This window comes from Cetorhinus maximus, chromosome 3, assembly GCF_964194155.1.
Source record: "Cetorhinus maximus chromosome 3, sCetMax3.hap1.1, whole genome shotgun sequence".
In the NCBI taxonomy this organism is placed as follows: domain Eukaryota; kingdom Metazoa; phylum Chordata; class Chondrichthyes; order Lamniformes; family Cetorhinidae; genus Cetorhinus; species Cetorhinus maximus.
In genome coordinates, this window is record NC_135881.1 from 87878365 (window position 1) to 87902785 (window position 24421).

At 41.9% G+C, this 24421-nt stretch overlaps 1 protein-coding gene across 1 annotated transcript in view; it reads right to left on the bottom strand.

Moving 5' to 3' along the window:
* Positions 1-2311: 2311 nt before the first annotated feature.
* LOC144678766 (ATP-binding cassette sub-family A member 13-like) overlaps positions 2312-24421 on the bottom strand; it is a 222462-nt gene continuing 200352 nt past the window's right edge. The window contains exons 39-45 of the mRNA XM_078538645.1: positions 23589-23739; positions 18787-18921; positions 16227-16330; positions 13245-13337; positions 7798-7903; positions 5922-6059; positions 2312-3542 (exon numbers count right to left, since the gene is read on the bottom strand). Of these exons, the coding sequence (XP_078394771.1) occupies positions 3471-3542; positions 5922-6059; positions 7798-7903; positions 13245-13337; positions 16227-16330; positions 18787-18921; positions 23589-23739 (799 nt within the window). The 3' untranslated portion in view covers positions 2312-3470. The remainder of the gene's footprint in view (positions 3543-5921; positions 6060-7797; positions 7904-13244; positions 13338-16226; positions 16331-18786; positions 18922-23588; positions 23740-24421) is intronic.

The following is a 24421-nucleotide window of genomic DNA, read 5'->3' on the forward strand; positions in this document are numbered from 1 at the left end:
TCTAGAGGCTGGCATTGGGCTGCAATTAGTAGACGGAACCAATAGTTACATCTCTAATTGTCATTGATGGTTGCATATTACATGGTGGTTTGAGAAACTTTCTGAGCACTTACTAGGGAACTGTTCTTTTTGAACTACTCTTGCTTCAAGGGAATTCTGGCGTAATTATATACACATTCGTTCCCCAAGTCTTGAATCATTTTCTTAGTAATTCATGGCCCTAACACGCAAATATGTAAACACTTTGTGGTTGGTTTAGGAAACACTAATGAAATGCTAAAGAAATTCTAATGTAGCTTACTTAAAGAGATGATGAGGGATGTTAAATGATGTGACTTGGAGTAAAAAAGAAAACTGACAACCAAAAGAAAAAGAATTGTGGGTCCAAGGTAGATCTTTCAATTCTGGAGAGAAAGATGGAAGTCATTTAAAAAGAGCAGATATCAATTTTCTGGCATGTATTATGATAATGTTTCACTATTTAGCTGGCAATTTGTCCTAACAACAAAACTTTATCAGCATATCCATTGATTTCAAAGATCTTTAATTTGAGACAGGATTATTTAGTCATTTGTTCACTTCTGGGGCCTGCATACGAATGTTGTTGCTTTTTTTGCCATTTCTAAGGCCAGGATTTTCCCGTTGGCGAGCAGGAGGTGGGGCCCGCTCGCCAATGCATAAAATGATGCGCGGTGATGTCGGGTGGAACTCCCAACGTCACCGCGCCCGATTTAAATTTTCAGGTAGGCAGGGGCTCAGCAAAATCAGCTGTGCACCCGCCGACCTGTCAATGGCTAATTGAGGCATTGACAGAGTTATTTAGGTAATTAATGGACCTCCACGGGCGGGGTGAAGTTTCATGTAGGTTTTAAAGAATTTAATTAAAGTTTTTTTTAAAAGTGACGGACATGTCCCAACTCATGTGACAGTGTCACATGAGGGGACATGTCAGGGATTTTTTTTCTCTATTTCTAATTTTTTTGCAATACAGCACTTAGCCTCAGGGAGATGAGTGCACTCTTTCGGGCGCATGCGCGAAAGAGCACGCTCTCGGGTTTAGGGATACCCCCTGCCCGCACAGGGAGTGCATAGCACTTTTTTGTGGACGTCACGCTGGGTGGGCCTTAATTGGCCCGCCCACGTAAAATGGCGCTGCGCCTCCAATTGGACGCCGATCGGAGGCGCGCCTGCTCTTCAACTCCCCCCCCCCCCACCTCCGGACGGGGGGAAAATCCTGGCTAAGAGTTTGGGCAGTCTCAAACAGATGTGAATAGGTGCGGAGTATCACGTGTAAAATTCCCTACAAGTTGGTAGAAATTGCCAAGCTGATTCTCTGAAATTTTAAGGGTATCTAGTGTGAGAAATTGATTCATTCAGCTTGTAGGTGGTGTTCATCTGAGGCTGAGGATAAGCCTTTTGATTGAGGCAGTGTCGAATGAGCTTCACACTGCATTTGGCAAGGAAGTGCTCACTATTGATAATAGATGATCAAAGTGGAAAAGTATTTAATTCCCCAGTAGTCACATCTATCACATTGATAAGCACAAGACAGAAAGTCCATACCACATCAACCTGGGACAACAAAAAAAGTCCCAACATTATAACAACGTATTGCAATATGTTTCACTCCAATATTATATCTAGTAATTATGTTAAATATTACTCATGTTGTAAAAAAAATTACAAATCACCAATCAAAGAAGAAATTGCAAAAATAGAGTAGTTTATTTGATTAAATTGGTTTGAGGAGGTTTCTGAGATTAGTTCAATAACAAGCAAAGTAGAAGAAAATTAATTAAATACGTCTGATACTTAGATTAAGATAACCATGTGTAAAACAATCTGAAACTATTTAAACATATTAATTTAAGCTTACTCCAAAATTTACTTATTTATATTTACTATGTTGGTGAGATTAAGAATCTTAAATGTGCGGGAGTACTTTGACCATCTTACATACCCTACAATTGATGGGGAGGTATCTTGTGAATGTAACGTCTTCTGGTCACATTAATATCTCTTCTCCCTTGTCAAACAGGTTAGATCTCAGCTAAAGTGATAATTTGCCTGTCTCTGTTATTTGTTTCTCTAAAAAAGCAGCATGTTACATTTAACTTGGAGTGGATAGGCACTAATAGTTAAACATTTATTTAAGATTCAAAGAGGTTGATTTCAAATTTTTTTCTAAGTGATCTGCCTATATTGTATAATTTTCAAAAGAATTGTGTGCAGAAGTACTAGGGAGCTGGCTGCAAATACGTATACAATTATATGGCTTAAAAATATTCATTTTCAAAAAAAAGAGATCAACTTGATTGGTAGGATAATTTATATTAAATGACCATGTTAAAATTATACAGTAATGTCACATGAAGCTTTCTCAAGAACACTTCAGGTCACCCAATGCAATGCGACTTATTAAAATTCTCAAGCTCACCATGAGAAAGAATTGTGGCTACTGGGGCTCAGTATCACATTAGTGCAAGTTGAGCAATATGTCAGAATATTGAACTCAGTTATATAAATGTTATATCAAGGGTCTTATTTAGTGCAATTTTCAAATATTTCAGTTCAATATATATTGCAATTTATCTTCAGAACTGGAAATGTTCAGCTTCATCCCACAGAACATGAGCCTGACAACAACAAATCATAATCTGATTTCACCTTTAAACCAGCCATAAAATACCAGTTTTATTCAGTGAAGCTAAGGAAAATAGATTATTTTACATACACTATATATTGCTAAATAAAATGGTTTGCATCGTATTTGCCTCTTTGAAATCCTGATCACATCAACTTCCAGTGCATATTACACAAATGGAGAAACAATTTACATGAAGTGGAATTAAAAAAGCTGTCAATAACATTAGTTTAATTTTCTTTAGGCTGATTGCACTAGGAATAAAAACTTTCCAAAAGTGATTCCTATTTAGTCAATTAAGTAGAATTGTGATGGATTTTAAAGAAAATACAAATCAGTTAATTTTCAAACCTGCAGTTTTACAAATATTAAATCACCAAGTCTTGTGCTTTTGATATCTATTTCTCAGACATTACATTGTTTGGAATATCACCCTATTCTTTACTGTGATTTTTCCTAACTTTGGAATAGTAGATTTCTTACATATCAATCATAGCATTCAATCAGAATATAATGTTTTAAGACATACTAATGGAGAATTTACAATAAAAGTAAATAAGAAATCAATTTTAATAAATCTAGTATTTTGAAAAGTTAAGCTGCTGCAAAATTGGTTTCACATAAATGTAATGGGAACTAAATGAAGAAATACACAAAAACAGGAATATCTTCAAAATCTATTCACGTATTTCTAGTCTGAGGTACTTAACTCTCACCAAAACCTGAGATCTAAGCCACACATAATTTTTTTTAAAAAAACTGTTGAGCCTGTATTTCATCATTAGCTCAGTATTGTTTATACTTCCATGTACAGTTCTCCAGTGAGCTACACAGATGGGTTTGTTCTGTTGTTTTCTACAGCTGTTTGATCCAACTGGTGAGCAAAATTAATAAACACCTATTGAGCAAAAAGAAATCTAATTATTAATCAGATAGATAATCAACTATTGTTACCGTGCAATCAACAGTGTACGTGCAAGGAACATAAGTCTATAATGCATGATGAACTTAATTGCATTTTCATAAAATCTATATGAAATGCTACTATGAAACTTCGCAAGTTTCCCTAATCGCATAGCACTTCAAGAACTCTAGCCTGGATTATACGCTTCCCAGCCGGCAGGTTTGAAGGCGGGGTGCATGTAAGATCTAGCAGGCGGGCCCATCCACCCCTACACTATACAATTTTGCCAGCGGCGGTGCTGCTTTGGGCAGCCTACCTGGCAGTGGGTCAATTAATGCCCACATATGGGTCTCATTCTGCTGTCGATGGGATATAACCAGTGGTGACAGAGGCTAACGCCAAGCGCCTAGGCCGGCAGATTTCCCTGTTGGTGGGGGGGGTCGCTACTTAACAGGCCCCCTTGGCCCATCAAAGGCCCCTTTCCAAGGTGTTACCCCCCCTCCAGGTTCCCCTCCTCTATGACCTCTTAAAACTCCAGCTCCCCCCACGCTCCTTGCCGGGGCCTGTGAGCCTGGCAACATGGAAAATCCCTGACTCACCTGCTGGACTGGATCTAGTACAACTTGCCTCCTAAAGCCCCGAATGCGGTACCAGCAGTGGCCACCGCTATAGCGATAGCACTGCCAATGGAAAGCTACAGGTCTCTGATTGGCCGACAGCTCTCTGAGACAAGACGTAGCTGATCCAAAAGGTCAAGGTCAGCATCCAGCCCATCAACACACATTGGCTGATAGGCTGCGACTTTTTAGTCGCGGGCAGGGGGTGTAACGGTGGGGGCGAGTGGTGGGGCATCTGGTGGCCCATATAATTCAACTCTCTGGGTGAAAAATGCGTAGCCCTAATTACATTCCCTAAACTTTTACAGTGAGGGAGAGTAAAGTGCAGCAGAGTAAAGAAGAGAAGAACAAGAGGTAGAGAAGGTTTTAAGAAACCATCCCACACTTCCTACCAGCAAGATGAAAACCATGCTGGCCACTTTGAAGGTCCAGGGAGGGCTCATAAAATCCACTAAGTGGCCTGACCGGACTCTCAAAGTTTGCATGGGGTGGTGGAGATGCAGGCAACCACCTATCCCAGGGCCTATTGAAGCCCTTAAATGGCCAATTGATAGCCACTTAAGGGCCTCATCCTGCCATTGCCACCATTTTACCTACGGCAGGGAAAGGCCCATGCCATGAAGGAAGCCCGGCAGCTTTAGCTGTGTGGGCTGGTGTTGGGCGAGGGAATCTACTTTGCAGGTCCTCTAAGCCCATCGGAGGCACCCCCTCTCCCTCCAGGTCATCCTCCCCTCTTGCCTCTCAAACTCAGCATCCCAAACCCTTCGCCTGGTGCCGGCAATACCCCTTTCAGGCTCCTCTTTATCGGGACTGCCTGTAATCCCAACAGCGGCCACTTCTCCAGCCTGGGACTGCTGAGACTACAGAGCTCCCAGCCATCCAATTGGCTGGCAGTTCTCTAAGGCAGCACTTCCTCCTGAGATAGGGGTAGAAGTCCCACCTTAAAGTAACTGATGCTGTTCCCAGCATTAAATTGCTGAGGGACAGCTATCACTATGGTGGGCAGACTCATCACCAACTTTTTCTTCGGGTGGTTGGGGGCCACAGTGTCCCATAAAATCCAGCCCCATGGCTGTGATATTAGTATTATTTTCAGCATTACAGATTGTGAGCTGAAACCCGGCTAGCCCTATCCACTAAATTAATTAAATACAAGTATCTAGTATTAACACTACTCAGTAAAGAGGCTAGTCTTCAAGTGTATGAGCTAACTGTAGCGCAGAGCCTTGTGGATGGATTTATGCAGTATCAAGATGACAGCCCGTGATGCCAGTTCTGCAGTGAGCTGTTACTTTGAATGATTTGTAGATTAGCCTTGTAGATTACGACTTCTAGATTAGCCTTGCAAGCAACTGTTGCAACTCTTACCTTGCAAGCTGCAAGAAGGTTCAGCTAACAGCAGGAAAGAAGTGTGGAATTCAGAGTCAGATGTGCAATTAATTCCCCTAGTCCTCAGGCAACCCTTATAAAATGTCTGTTATTTCACACCTTTCAGTGTCATATGTCAATATAAGCATCAAAGGAAACTGACCAGTCCATAAGCAAACAAAAGGAATAAGCATAGAATAAAATGATAAAAAATGTAAGAGGAAAAGGGAAAAAGGTTTCACCTTGCTTTGTTTTGTGAACACCGTACAATTGGGATTTTACTGGCTTGTATTAATAATGCACAAATATTAGCAGTTCTGAGGAAATAATATTAGCACTGATCGCAGTTGGCCTTTTTTTGTCTACATATCAAATGTTTGTACTATACCTGGTCTAGAGTAGCTTGGCTAATGGAATAGTGTTTGATGTTGAGTTCCTCTTTATTGTTCTCAAGAAACTGGAACATCTTTGCTAAATCTCCTTTTTTCTGTGGCACCTGATACTCCAGAGAACAGTGATGTTGTTCCTGGGATAAAGGAATGCAGTGAAGATGAATTACATAGATTACAATCTTACATTACAATATTGTATTGTATTGAGTTGCAGATTGCAAATTTAGCCCTTTATTCTTCAGAAGGATCATAGCCCTCGGCCCTCCCATTAATCACCACAGGTTCAATTTAAAAACTTTATCCCTCCTTTTCTTTTCCCTTTGTAAAAGGGATCTTAAAATAGAGGCATTTCCAGAATCTGATTCTTTTAATACTCTGGGGTGAAAACAAATAGGTGAGAAAATTGCAGATAAATCTTTCCAAATTTTCTAAAATTCTCTAGATTTGGGGATTGTGTGTTTGGATTTTAAAATTGCAATTGTCACTCCATTGTTTAAGAAGGGTTTTTATTCATTTATGGGATGTGGGCATCGCTGGCTAGGCCAGCATTTATTGCCCATCCCTAATTGCCCTATCTGCTGCCCTTGTCCTTCTAGATGGCAGCAGTCATGGGTTTGGAAGGTGCTGCCTAAGGTTCCTTGGTGAGTTGCTGCAGTGCATCTTGTAGATGGTACACACTGCTGCTACTGTACGTTGCTGGTGGAGGGAGTGAATGTTTATGGCAGGGATGCCAATCAAGCAGCTGACAGGGAGAAACAAGCGGGGGAGGAGTTGGGTTGTCGATTAAGCCATTTGAGAGCTTAATTAAGTGTACTTTCCTGATGCCATCTGGACTTTATAGTCACTGTTCAGGCAACTTGCTGAGCTAAGAGCTCGTCCGAGGAACATTGGTGGGCTCCCAGCAGCAGGCCAGGTTGCTTTTGGAGCCAGAGGCTCTATTGAATTGGGAAGGTGCTGGCTAATAAATGGTCACTACTACATCAGTTACTGTGGGAGGCTGGCAGCTCTTCAGTCCCACCAGCACTACCTGGAGCAGTGGCCACTGCTGGTACTGCAGCAGACCCCCAACCAGAGGCTAGTGATGGTGGCCTGAGAAAAAGGTAATTGGGGATGGCTCACCTGGGCTAGTCAACAGGTCCCAGTGAGCAGGCCAGGGGGATGGAGGGTGTGGAGGGCTGATGTGTATGGTGGATGGGGCTCTTACAGTGGGGGTGGCCCTTACTGCTGGCGGAGCCCTGCCTAAGGCATGGGGCACAGGGCATGCAATCGGGAGGACCTCCTACCCCTGGTGGCATGCCCATGTGGCATGGGCATCTCCCCATTGCTAGTAGAACACCAGTGGTGGTGGGATGGGGCTCTTCAGTGGCTCTTAATTGGCCAATTATGGGCCTCAATTGGGCTAGGTCTGGGAAGGGTGACCTCGAAGGAAGGTGATGGGCTCTCCACCCCATGCCTCTCCACTTCATTATACAGTAGGCCCTGTTACCCAGCCTGCTCCTAGGCAAGAGAGGGCATTAAATTCTGCCCATCAAGTGGTCCTTTAAATGGCCCCAAAGCTTAGCCCATCTTGCTTCATTATGCTTGTTGCTTCAAGACTGAATAAGGAAGGTGTTGCCTGCACATTCGTTGACCAATTTTGGTATGATAGCATTGCGTCAGCCTATTGACATTAATGGTGTCATGATGATGCACATCCAAAGACTTGGCACACATGCAGAGGATGTGTGTGTGGTGTGCGCATTACTGGAGTTCAGTTCTGCGTGGACCACATGGGACTTTCCTATTAGTTTAAATCTGTGCTTTTCTTACACAACTTTCTAATTGCACTTTCCTGTGGTACATAGTTGTCAGTTTCTATTTTATATAAAATACCTTTAAGATTGTGCCTGGGAAGTGTGTCTCCAGCAGATCTGTGAGCTGTACTGAACCAGTTGATTTTCGGCTGAGGCCTACTTTAACTGAATAAACCTCACCAAACCTAATCGACAAAGAAAATGATGAGTTATGGTAAACTGAAGGTAATGTATAAATTCAAAGTTTTCATATATAAATAATTATTACATTACCAGGAAAGTCTAAAATCCTAAGAAAACTTTTACATTAAAACATAGCCCAGTTTCCTGGATCATCGGCATTTTACATTGAAAAGAACTCATTCCCTCACCGATAGATCTTACAGCAATTTTCAACCCCATTTCTTGGTGAATTCCTTAGTATATGGCAGATAAGCAAATCAGCATAAAACTCCCACCTCGGAATTTCCTTCAGTATTAACAAGCCATGAGGTGCATGGTGAGCAGAAATGTCATTCTTTGGGGTGAGGTGTGGGTGTGGCATGCTCATCCTCTTTTTTGTCTGAATTAATCTGGCTAATCTGTCAAAATCATCTGGGTGCATTGAGTGCTGCCACTTTTTGAAATCTATACATGGTGTTGATGAACTGTTTAAAATTGATTTAATGTCAATATATATTTTGTTTAATTTTTGGACCTCAGTTTTTTTTATTGAAATCTTCCAAGTTATACCAGCAGTATCATTCATCCTCTACAGACATGCCATCAGTGACTGAGGAAAAAAGTGCAAGAAAGGCAGCCTGCACCTTAAAGAAGGGGCAGGTATGATTTTCTTCTGTCTGAATATGGCCATTATAGTTTTACCGATTGGTAAGAAAATTGGTCTCAGTTTGCACTTAACATGAACGCTTAAAGGGAAACAGGCAATAAATACGTTAAAGTGGTGAGCATATGTTAAAAACAACTTACATTTATATAGTACCTGAAGGTAATAAAACACCCCAAGGTGTTTCACAGGAGCATTATAAAACAAAATACGATGTCACATAAGGAGATATTAGGTTAGATGACCAAAATCTTAGTCAAAGAGGTAGGTTTTATGGAGGGTCTTAAAAATAGAAGATTGGAGCAATTTTAATCTGGGGTGCTCTTGTTGGCATCATTCCATCAATGAGAGATGATGGACCCACAGCAAACAATCTATTTAGTGGGGTGTCTTCATTTGGTGTATATTTGCTGATGGCTGTGAAGATAATCCTTGAGGAGCAGGTTTTGCCACAAGCGCCGCATGTGAAGTTGCCAAGTAATGATGCAGGCTGTTGTTTTCACTGTTAGCACCTATTGTTTAAGTCACTATAGCCATTGGTTGTCATGGTGGTGCATGCCAGCCCATGGGGATGTCACCATTTCCTTCTTTCGCAAGCTGGTGACTTCCAGCTGCGATAATCAATGTTTAGGGCCTTCTTGTTATGCTTGCAAGCATTTTTGAAGTGGAACATTGGTCATCTGGCTACAGCTATCTCACCACACAGAAGGTCCTTGGGTTGTGACGGAAGTATAATAATTTTCATAATATTCTTCTGGTTTATTGTGAAGTAGGTTTATGGGGGTAAGTATAGTAAGTATCGGTGTGATTTAATTACATTTGGAGTAAAGTAGACTGCAAGCTTGAAATCATCAAAAGAAGCTAGGTGTTTGATATGCTAATGAGTAAACATGGATGTTGGCTTAGCATGTAAGATGTGAAAGGAATTTGCATTTTTGGATAAATAAAGGGATTGTTGGATTTCAAAGGGATCTTAGTCGGTTTACAACTAGCCAGATAAGCAAGGCTAAGGAGCATGTTTATTTTTCCCAAAGGTTACGGACAATATTGGCAACATGAAAGTTTTTATATTATGAGGAAGATACAGTTTCAAAGATATATGGAATCATAGAATTTGCATATTAAAAAAAGAGAAACATATGTAAAGGGGGATGAAAGGCTATGTGGGAGCAGGCCATGTAAGATCCAACTGGTGTGTGTGAAGTAGCCTTAATGAAGCCTCCAGCCATTTGTGCATAATTCTGCTATATAATGAAACTGAAGTTGGGGAAAAGCCATTTGGAATTCCATTGTCAAATGGGTATTGTGTTAACTTGCTGGTTCTGTTTTAAATCTAAAATCTATTTTGGACTGTTGCCTTAAAGGGGTTGTAACTGAGGTTCAGGTTAGTTAGGAATTTTAGGAGTTATTATGGTAGTAAGTAATTGTAATCTTATGTATGTTCTTGAAATATTTTATTTTGTTAATAATGTCACGACTCACTGGAGATATTGTGCTGTAAAATCAAGCCCCATTATTCCTCGAGCTGCGACAATGTGAAAAAGTTTGACTAAACCACCAGATTGCCTCAATTCTACCTAACTGTTTATTCAGATTAACAGAGCACGAGCACCAGGTTTGTAAACTTAATAAGTAAATAACTGTTTATTGAATAAATTATCTTTAACTAGTGGCAAAGGAAAGAAATACGACCTGCTAACTTTCAACTCAATGACTTAAACTCTGCCCCTTGTTAAACCCCAATACACAAACACACACACACACACACACACACACACACAAATAAGACACAAAAAACATGGATTTTAAGGGTGAGATAAAACAGTTCAATAGTGCCAATCCAGAGTACAGGATTAGATGGGTTGACTTTGATTGATGTCTTTAAATTCCTTGCAGTTTGTTGTTGATGACACGAGGTGGTCTCCCAGCACTTTCAGGCTGTGGTTCACTGGTTGAAAAACTTGCTTTTCAATGTCTCTTCTGGCAATCTTTCCCCTTTTCCTCTTGACAGGGGTTTTCAGAGAAAGCAGGTTACAGAGATGTGAGGGATAGTCAGCTAGCTATTATGGCAGAATTGCTGGAATCGTATACACTAGAGAGAGAGGTTTCAGGTCTTCCATCTTTTCAGGCTAGGAGCTGTTCTGTTTGCACTGTTACCACACAAACCCCGAGTCACCCTGTCAGGAGCTAATTAAAATACTGTCATCATGCAGTTCCCCTTAGTCCAGGACCCCTTTCTGGCACCATCCTGTTCTCTTATGGCATCCTATGTTCCAGGATAGCAACATTGTAGATATTCCTCACCCTGCTCCAGTGAACACGTCTTTCAACTGCAGCCATAATAGTTTTTTTAAAGCCACAGTCCAAGAAAAATTTTAAAAATGAGTTTGTTACAATAAATATTTTAATTTAAATTTTAAAATCTTTAAAGGTCTTGGTGGACTTATTACTTCTGAATTCAATGCACACATCTTGTAATAAATACGAATTGCAAAATCGCTGTGATAGCGTGACCAAGTTTCCCTTGCGGATTTAGTCTGCCTGGCCACACATCATCTGCCATGCCATAACAGGTATACAACCGTCTTCCATCCTGTGGACATGCCCAATCCACCAAAGCCACCTCTGTTTGATTAATGCCAACACACGTGGGAACTGTGCCTTTGAAAGGACTGCTGTACTCATGATTTTGTCTGACCAGGATATACCCATAATGCATCCCAGACAATGAAGATTGAAATTATTTAGCTTTCTTTCCTGGTAGCTGTAAGTCATCCATGTTTCACAGCCATACACAGTAGGTTGATGAGAACACAGGCCTTTTAACCCATCAGCTTGTTCTTCAGGGTCAGCTTGTTGTTAATCCATGCACATTTCACGAGTTGGTCAAAGGTGGTAGCTGCCTTCCCTATATGTGTATCAAATTCTGCATCAAGGATAGATTGTCTGTCACTGTGGACCCAAAGCATCAGAATTTGCTAATCACTTCCAGAGAGATGTTATTTAGTGTGATCAGGGGTGTAGATGGAACACCTTGTTCCCTGACCATGGTTTTCTTGATGCTTATAGTCAGGGACAACAAGTTATAGGCATGGGAGATAGAACACATGAGTCTTTGTAGCTGAGTTTCTGTGCGGGCAGTATCATCAGCATAGGGGAGTTCCCTGATCAGGACGCGATGTGTTCTTTTGTCTTTGCTTTCAGTCTTGATGGACTGTAGAACTTGCCATCTGACCTAGTGTGCAAGTGGACTGCTTCCATATCTACATGGAAGGTAAAGACAAGAACATGGAGAAGAAGATACCAAACAGAGTGGGGACTAGGACACAACTCTGTTGCACTCCATTCTTCACTCTGAAACTGTCAGAAGTGGAGCCATCAAACTGTACAGTGCTGTGCATGTTGTCATGGAAGGAGTAAATGAGACTGAGGAGCTTTGGTGGATAGCCAATTTTTCCCAAAATCTTGTTGAGTCATGCTCTGCTGATGGTGTTGAATGCTTTAGCAAGATCTACAAAGGTAAGGTAACACTTGTAGCTGTTGTATGGAGAAGATTGTGTCTAAAGTAGATCTGTCAGCAAGGAAACTGCACCATGCTTCTGGGTATACTTGATCTGCAAATCGATGGAGTCTTTTCAGTATGATCCAGGCAAAGGCCTTCCCAGTGATGCTAAGGAGTGAAATGCCCCTGCAGTTGTTGCAGTTTCCTCTGTTGTCTTTGTTTTTGTATAATGTGGTGATTTTGCCATCATGTATCTCCTGAGGAATGGAGCCTACCTTGCATCAGAGAAGGAGAGGGACATGAAGGTGTGGCAATAGATGAGACTTTCCATACTTGAGTAGTCGGCTGGGGTTCATCCTTGTTGTGTGCCCTTGTGTTTGCTAAGCAGTCTATGGCCTTCTCAAACTCAAGTGATGAGGATTCTTCATCTAACTCATCCATGACAGGATACTGCAAGATAGATTCAAGTGCAGACTGGGAGATGTCCAACTAACAGGAGTACAGCCCACAGTCATGTTTGACTCAGCTGACATCTGTTTACTTCTATCGGTGAGTACTTCACTATCTGCTGACATCAGAGGAGAAACTCTGGTGATAGTAGGGCCAAGCGCCCTCTTGATTCCTTATGCATAGCTCGTAGGTTTCCATTGTCACAGGCAACTTGGATTTCTTGACGTAAGTTGATCCAGTGTTTGTGTAGTATCTCCTGTTCTTTTGCAAGGCTGTTTTGGCTATTTTCATGTCGTACAGTGAAAACACTGCTGCTGGTTTACATTGTGTATCATGTAGGCTTTATTTTTGCATCAATGACAGATATCTTCTCAGCTGAGTGGGATGCTCAAGAGGCCAGGAGTCGATGAGCATAGATGTCTTGGAAAGCTAGGGAAGACTACAGGGATAGGAAACAACAAGGCCATATGGCAGGATTTGAAAACAAAGATGAGAATTTTAAGACCCAGACATTGCTTGACCAGGAGCCAATGAGGTTCACAAGTACAGGGATGATAGGTGAACAGATTTTAGTTAAGACACAGGCAGCAGGGTTTTGGATAGCTTTGAGTTTATGGACATTGGGAGAATAGACAGAAGTGCATTTAAACAGCCAAGTCTAGAGGTACAAATGAATGAGGAATAAAAGGATGTGATACGCTTGAAAGAAGATCAGCATTTGCAGATTCCTACTGGCTGTAAAACGTACCTGTTTTTTATATGCTTGGGAGAACCAATACATTTTAATTTCCCATTTACCATAATGGCAAGTCTTGTACACAAAGCTTCACATTCCTCCATACTGAAGAGGGATAGAAAGAAAAGAGGATTAGCCTGAAAAAAGTCAATGCATGTAACAAAAATAATGGAAACTACTGGTGACCATTTTTGCCTAGTGTGTAAACTATATCATGTGAGCATTCACCTTTATTTGAGCTAGGTATTTTAGAAATTCTGCAAAAGGTGACACAACAAAAGTGATAACAAGTAATTAAAAGACAGTGGGACTTAGCATTTGTTACATCAGTAAGTTCCACATCCATTAAGTACCTAACAGGCCAGTATTATCAGTAATTAGCCCAGAGGGGGGGTTCAAATCAGTGATGGTTCACTGCTGAAACAATCAGTGCATTTCACTCAACTACAAATATATTGGCTGAAATCTCCCAGACTTATTAAATTCTTTGTTATCAGAACCAATTGTGGATCCTGACACCACTCGTGTCAGCAGTGATCCAGCATAATCTTACAGTAGCCAATTAACAGATTGCCTCTATTGGGATAGCAGATGAAATTTGGAGATGGAAGGGCTAATCAGGAGCCAGGATGTGAGGGAAGCCAGCAGATTTCACTGTAACTACAGTGGGAGTGCAGCTAGAGTTACTGGAGCACAAGAGAGAGCAGGAAGGCTATTCTTAAGCCCCAGCACTCTCAGTGGCAGTAGGCTGCATGAGAGAGTATTGCAACAGCAGGCTTCTGCTTACCCTTGAATGCAGCCTTCCTGTTTTTATCATATACTTTGCAGACCTCATGTGAAGATGAAGCCTCTGGGTCGTTCTGTTGTGCATTCACCTCCTGGGAGCTGACACACCATGCACACAGTGGAGGTCCCAGTCACCTCCAGGTAAAGTGGAATGGCATGGAGTCACCTTAACTGACTCACCAATTGCTGGGTGGGTAGCCATTGCTGCTGGGAACCTGCCTCCAGGAAAAACACATAGCGACGGAAACACTTCCAGGAACCCGCCTGACATGGTTTAAACAGAATTTTCCCTCCTACTCCCACCCCTCTTAGCCTCCTCCATGGAGTTCAGAAAATCCCAACCATTATTACATTTCATTAGCCATGGTTCTTAGTACCAGTAAATTGGACCAGTAAATTTATGTTAACCATGACGATATACAGTGAACATATTCTAAGTTAAATTACGTAGTATTAAATAATGTGAAGATATGTTAGCTTAGTGTGTTTTTACAGCCAAACTAATATAAGCAGCAACTCTTGTCACAGAAAAACTAATCTTGAAAGGAAAATGAAAGGAAACAATGATATGATTTGCGATGTGATGAAATTCTTGCAGCGATTATGGAATCAGCTACTATTCATTGTAATTAAATAAGGAAATTAAAATACAAATAAAAATGACTTGTGGCACGATGTTATAGCACAAATTTGGTGAGATAGTGATCACCTGGTGTAGTGCTACATGGCAGTGACATTTTAAAAACTCTTCTAGGATGGAGGGGTGGAGGTGGGGTGTCGACAGCAAGAGAAGGGTACCTTCCTGCAACCCATCCCCCTTCCTTCCTTATGCCAAGTCACTCGATCAGGCACAAAGTGCCTTTGAACAAGAGGCTCCCCCAGAAGGCTGCAGGCAAGCCTGACAGGATGTGTTAGGCAGTATCACTGCATGACAAGATCCTGCCTGCCACTGGTTGAATACCAGTGGTGGCAGATGAGACCCTTCAAAGGCCTCAAATGACTTCCGGGCAGGAAAGCCTCTTGCAAGCCTTCCTGCCCTGGACTTAATCTGGGGAGGTGGGAAGGTGTTGGGATCTCCACCCCACCTAGCTCCTGGTCAATCACAATGCACCACCTCCCCCAGCCTCTGAATTCACCACTGAAGGGCATTAAATTCCACCCTACATTATTGGACAAAACGTTTAAGCTAAATTAAACACCTACACAGTGGGCAGAATATTTAGCTCGGCAGGCAGGCACGCGTGAAATGACACACGTTGATGTCGGCTGAGCGTGCCGACGTCAACACGCAGCTTGCAATAATTCGGTTGGCAGGCACGCACTGGAGCCAGCAGCGCACCCGCCCATAATTAAAAGGCCTGTTAAGGCCATTAAGTTGTCAATTGTCCTTAATTTTTCACTGTAAATCACTGTAGGATTAGCAACAGAAAAAAGAGAATTAGAATAACTACTTTTGTTCTAGCTATGAGCTATGAATGCACATTATGTCATTCCTTACATAACCTCAAGTTGCATTGGAAAGCCACAAGCCCATTGCCTGCATATTTCTGATGCACAATGGCAATGTACAAGGGTGCAGAAAATATCCTCTAAATATCAACTGTTACAGTGAGGGGAAACTGTTCTTTTCCTATTTTGCATGGCAGATAATGATGGAACATCCTAATTACTGGTTATTAGCAAGATCATTTGAAGAAACACTCTTTTTATATTGATATGATGGCCTGCAAGAGAAGCTGATTGGTACCTGCTCATAACATTTATTGAAAATTCCTCATGACCCAAAATCAGGTGCCTGGCTTCACTAAAAATGCCCCCATCATTTAAAGCAGTAACACAAACAAACTTTATTCAATAGTGTCTTAGTTACATAATCAGATATTCAAGATATCAACATTCATGAAGTAGAGATTTAAACCAATTATTCTTACGGAATACATGAACTGCATCTCATGAGACCTAGAAAGATAAGGGAAGAAATCTGTGAAGCAGTGAAGGTTAGTTTGAAGATGTTCACACAGACAGCTCCAATGTTGTCAAGTTGTGCCCCAAAAGTCACCTAAGCCACAAGTAAAAAGCATTTTTGCATAATGCTGTTAATAGCCCAACATTATTTCTCTGGCTTGGAAAGTCCAAATGAGTACAATACTATTGTTGTTTTCACAGTTGTAGTAATTGTCACATATGCCAAAAGTCTTGTTGATGTACCTGTGTGATGTCAGGACTGCAGCACACCCAGCCTCCACTTCACTCATGATTGCCCTCCAGAGATAACGTTTGGATTCAGGATCCATTCCTGAACTCGGCTCATCCTAAATATAAAGAACCATCAAAACGTCACCCTCAAAATACTCGTTTGCACCGATCATATAATGACAGTTGATACACTTAAGCTGCAGTATCATTTTTACTCAGTTCTATTTGTTAATTTCAAGAATAGTTTTATCAATCTTTCATAGGAACATAAGAGCTGATCTTTTTATTAATGTGGTTCCTTCATTACAAATGCTGTATTATAATCAGGTCCATAATGCCACCTCTAAGTAATAGAACTCCTTGATAACATACTGGGCCAGATCTTCCTGTAGCAAGGGTGGTGATGCACTGAACTTATGCTGCTGGTACATGTCAGGGTCCTGAAGAAGTCCTGATGCCCACACATGCACTGTAATTGCCCAGGAAGTTTAAAATTCCAATGGGCTGATTTGCACTGCCCGGGGCCTTCTGTAAATATCTCTTACACTGATCTCAGTGTCTGAGACTTGGGCTAGATATGCACTACTTACCCTAGAATGGTCTTGGCAGAGACCAGTAACTTTTTTTCAAAAAGAATTAATCTAAATCCCTAGATATTTACTAACAGAATAAAGCCATATGATTCCATGGATTAAAGCAGAAGAATTTTTACTATGTAAGAGTCAAACAAAGCAAATACTAAATACTATCTTAGATACCCTCCAATACTCTCAACCCAGAATCAATGTAAGTCGAACATTAATTAACAGCCAAATTGCCATTGATGATAAACTACAAATTACACATTAAACGGCAGGTAAAACTAAGATATATCTTCCAAAGTCCACAGCATATGTGCCATCAAATTCAGTAACAAAGTCCTTCAAAACTCTTGTTTTCCTCATAAAGAATTTCAGCTCCTTTCCTTCTAGGAGTCTGATCCCCAGCTAACAGTAGTGCACAACCAATCAGAATTCCACAGACACAATCTTCACCAAAAATGGCACACGTCTGCAGAACCTCCTCAATTCAGCCTGCGATGGTCTGCATGGCATAGATCCACCAATATTATCTTGAAGAAATAGGAACAGCTGCAGCAATTGTGCCATTGCTTATTCTCAGCTTCTGGACCAAGCCTTTGTTTTCTTCAGCCTGCCTGTACTGCACCATTGGGATCATCATCTACTGAGCTCTGATGGCTCTGTCTCCCTTTATATGTTTCAACCAGTTTTAGTTTCCCCAGAAGTTTTGTTTCCCAATCTCAGTTTCAGTTTTAGCTTCCTTAGAAACTGGGAGGGTTAGTTTCATTTCTTAGTTTCCCTTTTTGGTTTCCCTTTTCAGTTAGGGTACATCTCAAAAAATATAAGCTTTAAAACCAGCATTTCATCACAACCCAGATACTTACCCTAGAATTGTTACAATGTTTAATCTCTGGTGAAACTCAGTGATTAACAGCACAACCCGCCCCACAATCACCCACACATAATCCCCCACAACGTCAACAACCCCCACCCGACTACCTACCACCCAACCACCCACCTCCCCCCCCTGATCTGACTACCCACCCCCAGACCTGCCTACCCAACCGTCCCAACTGGGTCAAAATCCTGGAACTCCCTTCCTAACAGCACTATGGGTGTACCTACACCACATGGACTGCAACGGTTCAAGAAGGCAGCTTACCAGCATCTCCTCAAGGGCAACTAGGGATGGGCAATAAATGCTAGCCCAGCCAGCGAAGCCCACATCCTGTGAATGAATTAAAAAAAACTACCACTCCCAGCACAACCTGACCACCCACCTGATCTGACCACCCATCCTCCCGACCCGACTACCCATGCTACCCAACCCGTCCACCCACTCACTCACCCAGATTCCAAGCTGGAGAGCTTCAGTCTCATGTGGGGCTCCTTGTTCAGGTGGTTGTCTTCTTTGTTTTCAGCCCCACATTGTCAAAATCTGATTTCACAGTTGTATAACAGGAACTTAAATCTTGTTTATAAAGCTATCTGTTGCTTATGATGACTCATGTCACACATGCGAGAGCCAGTATGGTTGCGTGATGCCACGCATGTGGGGTTAAGGATCCTGGCATTCTCTCATATGGTCTCAGTGGTGGTGTTATGCATAAGTGATTTGTATTTTGGGTCAGCCTACGGACCACATGGAGGAACCTGGATCACACTTTCAGAAGCACTGCCCTAACTGCTTTCTGTTCACACTGTCCAGTGCTCAGTGCATCAAACCTCTGTGTTCCATAATATGCATCCCAGGCAACTGAAACACTACATTATTCACCCCTAATTTTGTATAGCCCTCAAATTTCCTCCTGGTGTTATGCATAATATATGTATATATTTAGACAAGTTGCTGAAGAACATATTACATACTGAAACAGTCATGAGATTGAAGAATTCATATAGACAAATATCTTCTACATTACATGAAGCTGAAAAAAAGTAAGAGAATAGTTGCAAAAGTGATCAATTGATTGCTTATCCAGGGATAAGTAATTTTAAGCCATAGATCTCACCAGTAAAAGTACTTGAGGTCTGCCAATCAACGCCAGAATTGTAGAGAGTTTTCTCTTTGTGCCACCACTGAATGTTTTCACTAATTTATTGACATGTGAAGTCAGGGACAAGCGATGAGCAAGTTCATGAATATGCTGCAATACCAACAAAGAACAAAACACTGTGTTAATTAAACTTTATGACAATCAGAGTTGGGACAAGTATTATTGTGTCTAATATGTCAAAAATCAGATATGTTAAGGGATTAAAAGACAAGGCCCACGCAAACTCAAATTGTTAAACCAGGTTACATCTTGTATCCCCTAACTGGGCTGCTCCTCCTTGTATCAGGGTCTCTGGCAGCAGTCTCCTGTGTATGATTTTAATGCTTGGCTAACTACTTCCTGCTGACTTCTAGGCCCTTTTGGTGGACAAGCAACATGCTAATGATGTCCATCACACTTGGTAGTTAAAACCGAAGACCTCTATGCCTAAACAGATCAGCCTGGAACATTTCTGGTTTCTTTGCAGGTATAAGTTTTACTGAATTACTTTACTTGCATTGCTTTGGGATATTAATTTTGCCTCACAATAAAATACAGGTTAGATTTCATACTGCTGAAGAAAACACACACTTAAATTGTTTCATGCATGTCAGGATCTTGAAATACAGACACTTAAGCAGTTTGATTATGCCACCATACAGCAACCTATTTGATGAGAATGTTCTCATACTGCTTCATAAAAAGTATGAATAACAGCATTAAGTCAGTAGGTTTCCACATTTCCACTATCATTGTGCAAATCAGATGTTTAACGAAAACGATTCCTCACAATTTGAATTTATTGCACAAAATAAGTAATAAGGATATTAATTAAACTTTGATCTAAAATTAGCATGTAAAGGCTCACTAGCTTCCAGACATTGCAAAATGTAATCTAATGGCATCAACTCATTATTTAGCAAAGAACATCTTGAACTAGACCAATGGATTTTAAAGGAACCCTCAGATTCAATTAGTTGACAAATTTGATAGTGGGCTTCATACAGGAACTCGACGATAATAATTATTTCTTTAATTGTACTTTTGCATCAGATTAAAGCTCCAATGGAATCTTAATTTCTAAATCTATATGTCTATATAGTATAAACAGACACACAGAGAAGAGCTTAGTCAAAGAACACTCCTAAGTGACTTACGGTCATCTCACATTGACCACCTGAGGGGTAACCACGGATTAATTGAAACAGCTTTGTTTAAAATTCTCAATAAAGGCGTTGGATTTAGTGTGAGATTTCACATACATATATTTTCTTTAAATTCATTCACAGGATGTGGGCTTCGCTGGCTGAGCCAACATTTATTGCCCATCCCTAATTGTCCACGAGAAGGTGGTGGTGAGCTGCCTTCTTGAACCGCTGTAGGTATACCCACAGTGCTGTTAGGAAGGGAGTTCCAGGATTTTGACGCAGCGACAGTGAAGGAACAGCGATATATTTCCAAGTCAGGATGGTGAGTTACTTGGAAGGGAACTTCCAGGTGGTGGTGTTCCCATCTATCTCCTGCCCTTGTCCTTCTAGGTGGGAGTAGTCGTGGGTTTGGAAGGTGCTGTTGAAGGAACCTTGGTGAATTCCTGTAGTGCATCTTGTAGGTGGTACACACTGCTGCTATTGTGCGTCGGTGCTGGAGGGAGTGAAATGTTTGTGGATGTGGTGCCAATCAAGTAGGCCACTTTGTCCTGGACGGTGTCGAGCTTCTTGAGTGTTGTGGAAGCTGTACTCATCCAGGCAAGTGGAGAGTACTCCATCACATTCCTGACTTGTGCCTTGTAGATGGTGGACAGGATTTGGGGAGTCAGGTGGTGAGTTACTCATCGCACGATTCCTAGTCTCTGACCTGCTCTTGTAGCCACAGTATTAATATAGCTAGTTCAGTTCAGTTTCCAGTCAATGGTAACCCCCAAGATGTTGATAATGGGGAATTCAGTGATGGTGATGCTATTGAACATCAAGGGGTGATGGTTGAATTCTCTCATGTTGGAGATGGCCATTGCCTGACACTTCAGTGGCGCGAATGTTACTTACCACTTGTCAGCTCAAGCCTGGGTATTGTCCAGATCTTGCTGCATTTGGACATGAACTGCTTCAGTATCTGAGGAGTCGTGAATGGTGCTGAACATTGTGCAATCATTAGCGAACATCCCCACTTATGACCTTATGATGGAAGGAAGGTCATTGATGAAGCAGCTGAAGATGGTTGGGAATAGGACACTACCCTAAGGAACACCTGCAGTGATGTCCTGGAGCTGAGATGACTGACCTCCAACAGCCACAACCATCTTCCTTTGTGCTAGGCATGACTCCAACCAGTGGAGAGATTTCCCCCTGATTCCCATTGACTCCAGTTTTGCTAGGGCTCCGTGATGCCACACTCAGTCAAATGCTGCCTTGATATCAAGGACAGTCACTCTCACCTCACTTTGTGAGTTCAGCTCTTTTGTTCATGATTGAACCAACGCTGTAATGAGGTCAGGAGCTGAGTGGCCCTGGAGGAACCCAAACTGGGCGTCAGTGAGCAGGTTACTGCTAAGCAATTGCCACTTGATAGCACTGCTGATGACCCCTTCCATTACTTTACTGATGATCGAGAGTAGACTGATGGGGCTGTAATTGACCGGGTTGTATTTGTCCTGTTTTTTGTGAACAGGACATAGCTGGGCAATTTTCCACATAACCAGGTAGATGCCAGTGTTGTAGCTGTACTGAAACAGCTTGGCTAGGGGCGTGGCAAGTTCTGGAGCACAAGCCTTCAGTACTATTGCTAGGGTATTGTCAGGGCTCATAGCGTTTGCAGCATCCAGTGCCTTCAGCCATTTCTTGATATCACATGGAGTGAATCAAAATGGCTGAAGACTGGCATCCGTGATGCTGGGGACCTCTGGAGGAGGCTAGGATGGATCATCCACTCGACACTTCTGGCTGAAGACTTATCTTTTGCACTGCTGTGCTGGGCTCCTCCATCATTGAGGATGGGGATATTTGTGGAGCCTCTTCCCCCAGTGAGTTGTTTAATTATCCACCACCATTCACGACTGGATGTGGCAGGACTGCAGAGCTTAGACCTGATACGTTAATTACGGGATCGCTTAGCTCTGTCTATCACTTGTTGCTTATGCTGTTTGACACACAAGTAGTCCTGTTATAGCTTCACTAGGTTGACACCTCATTTTTAGGTATGCCTAGTGCTGCTCCTGGCATGCCCTCCTCCACTCTTCATTGATCCCCTGGCTTGGTGGTAATGGTAGAGCGGGGAATATGCCAGGGCATGAGGTTACAGATTGTGTTCACGTACAATTCTGCTGCTGCTAATGGCCCACAGCGCCTCATGGATGCACAATTTTGAGCTACTAGATCTGTTTGAAATCTATCCCATTTAGCACGGTGGTAGTGCCACGATGGAGGGTATCCTCAATGTGAAGGCGGGACTTTGTCTCCACAATGACTGTGCTGTGGTCATTCATACCAATACTGTCATGGACAGATGCATCTGTGGCAAGCAGGTTGGTGAGGATGAGGTCAGTTTTTCCCTCTTGTTGGTTCTCTCACCACCTGCCAGTCCAGCAGCTATGCCATTTATGACTTGGCCAGCTTGGTCAGTAGTGGTGTACCGAGCCACTCTCGGTGATAAACATTGAAGTCCCCCAGGCCCGCGCCCTTGCCACTCTCAGTGCTTCCTCCAAGTGATGTTCAACATGGAGGAGCACTGATTCATCAGCTGAGAGAGGGTGGTACGTGGTAATCAGCAGGAGGTTTCCTTGCCCATGTTTGACCTGATGCCATGAGACTTCATGGGGTCCGGAGTTGATGTTGAGGACTCCCAGGGCAACTCCCTCCCGATTGTATACCACTGTGCCGCCACCTTTGCTGAGTCTGTCCTGCTGGTGCGATAGGACATACCCAGGGATGGTGATGGTGGAGTCTGGGAGCTTGTGGAGCCTCCTCCTCCAGTGACTTGTTTAGTTGTCCACCACCAATAATGACTGGATGTGGCAAGAGGTTTCCTGCATATACATATATATAAGGACACCAGGTTTGGCACTATTATTAAAGTTGATGGCAGTCGACTTCATTGCTTTAATTTAATAATATAGTTAATCCAGGCATAACAGAAAATGCCAATGGATGAGATGTTAAATGCACTGAAAACGTCAGTGTAGATATGTTATTCTAGAAGTTGACAAAATTGTTGTAGGGAATGCAATGGCAAGACTGGTCAGGAGATTCATTGACACGAGATAATAAAGGATTGACCAGGAAGGAGCATGATCCAGGGCTAAAAATAAAAGGCTGATATCACAAAATAAATGTCTCAACATGCACCCCTCTCCCTAGAAACTGCCTTGTCAGCCTTCAACAATTCAGCTGGAAGTGCACCCCTACCTGGATCTCATATTATACATTTTGCAGATTGTCCACACTCTTTTGCATGAATATATGTAAATGCTGTCAGTGAACATGGACATAGTTGTAACTAGTTTAATGCTACTTCATTCAGTACCTGCAGCTATTCATGACATGAAGCTCAATTCTGCAAACTCAATCCATAATGGTATAATTTGGACACTAAAGGAGAATGGAAGACATTCTTGATCACTTCTAGCAGCCTCATGGTTTAATTATGAAGTACGTACTTAAGACCAGGGGAGAGCTGAGAAGTTTTATTAGAGTAGATAGCTCCACAGAAAAATCAGCATATAAACAGGCAAAACAGGCTATATGACCCTGAATTCTACAAATATAGAAGGATTTACTGTGACTCACTTTCTTGATCATCTCTTCGGGCATTCCACGGATTCTGGAATAGTAGTACATGTGCTCCCAACCAGTCAAGAGATCATCCAGGGCATCATACTGGGGACAGTATCCAATCAGAGTCCCATCAATATCCGTATTTATGATGTCTTGTTCAGACCTAGTAATAAAGCAGAGAACATGCCCACATTGAATACGCTGTGTGCAGAAAAACACATCACATACTCTCAGCTGATTAATAGCATGGATTTGTCTGAAACCCAAAACATAAGTTTTGGAAGCAACACACATACCATAGCCAAGGTAAAAGTCAGACAGAATAAGTCTGTTTGCATTTTGCTATGAAGAAAATAGGAAGAATCTAATCTTGTAGTAACAATCAGGTTGCATGTTAGATTGCAGGTGTAATTATCCCAAATAGCTATGCTGTCCTAATCCTTAATCAGGAAACAAAGTACATCTTAGAAAGGAAAAAAAAAATCAGCCACAAACAGCTATTCTGCCATATAACATGCCTTACCTTGATTAGATTTGGGGCAAGATTGACAGCTGCATTAGAGCAGCCTCAGGCACAATATATGATTTTTGGGAAGCAAATGTACATCCTTGTGCTAGGTGTCAGTGCTATGAAAAGAATACATCACTAAACCACAAAGCACTATTAGATCAGAGGTATCGGCTAGGCAGGTGCAGAATAAAGCTCTCTATCTTCTGTGCCAGTAAGTTAACTTAAACCCCAAACTGAGAGAGCACTTCTCACTGTACCATCATAATCTCTAAGTAAGAGAGGGGAGGCTGTAGCATAGTGGTAATGTCACTGGATGAGTAATCCAGAGACCAAG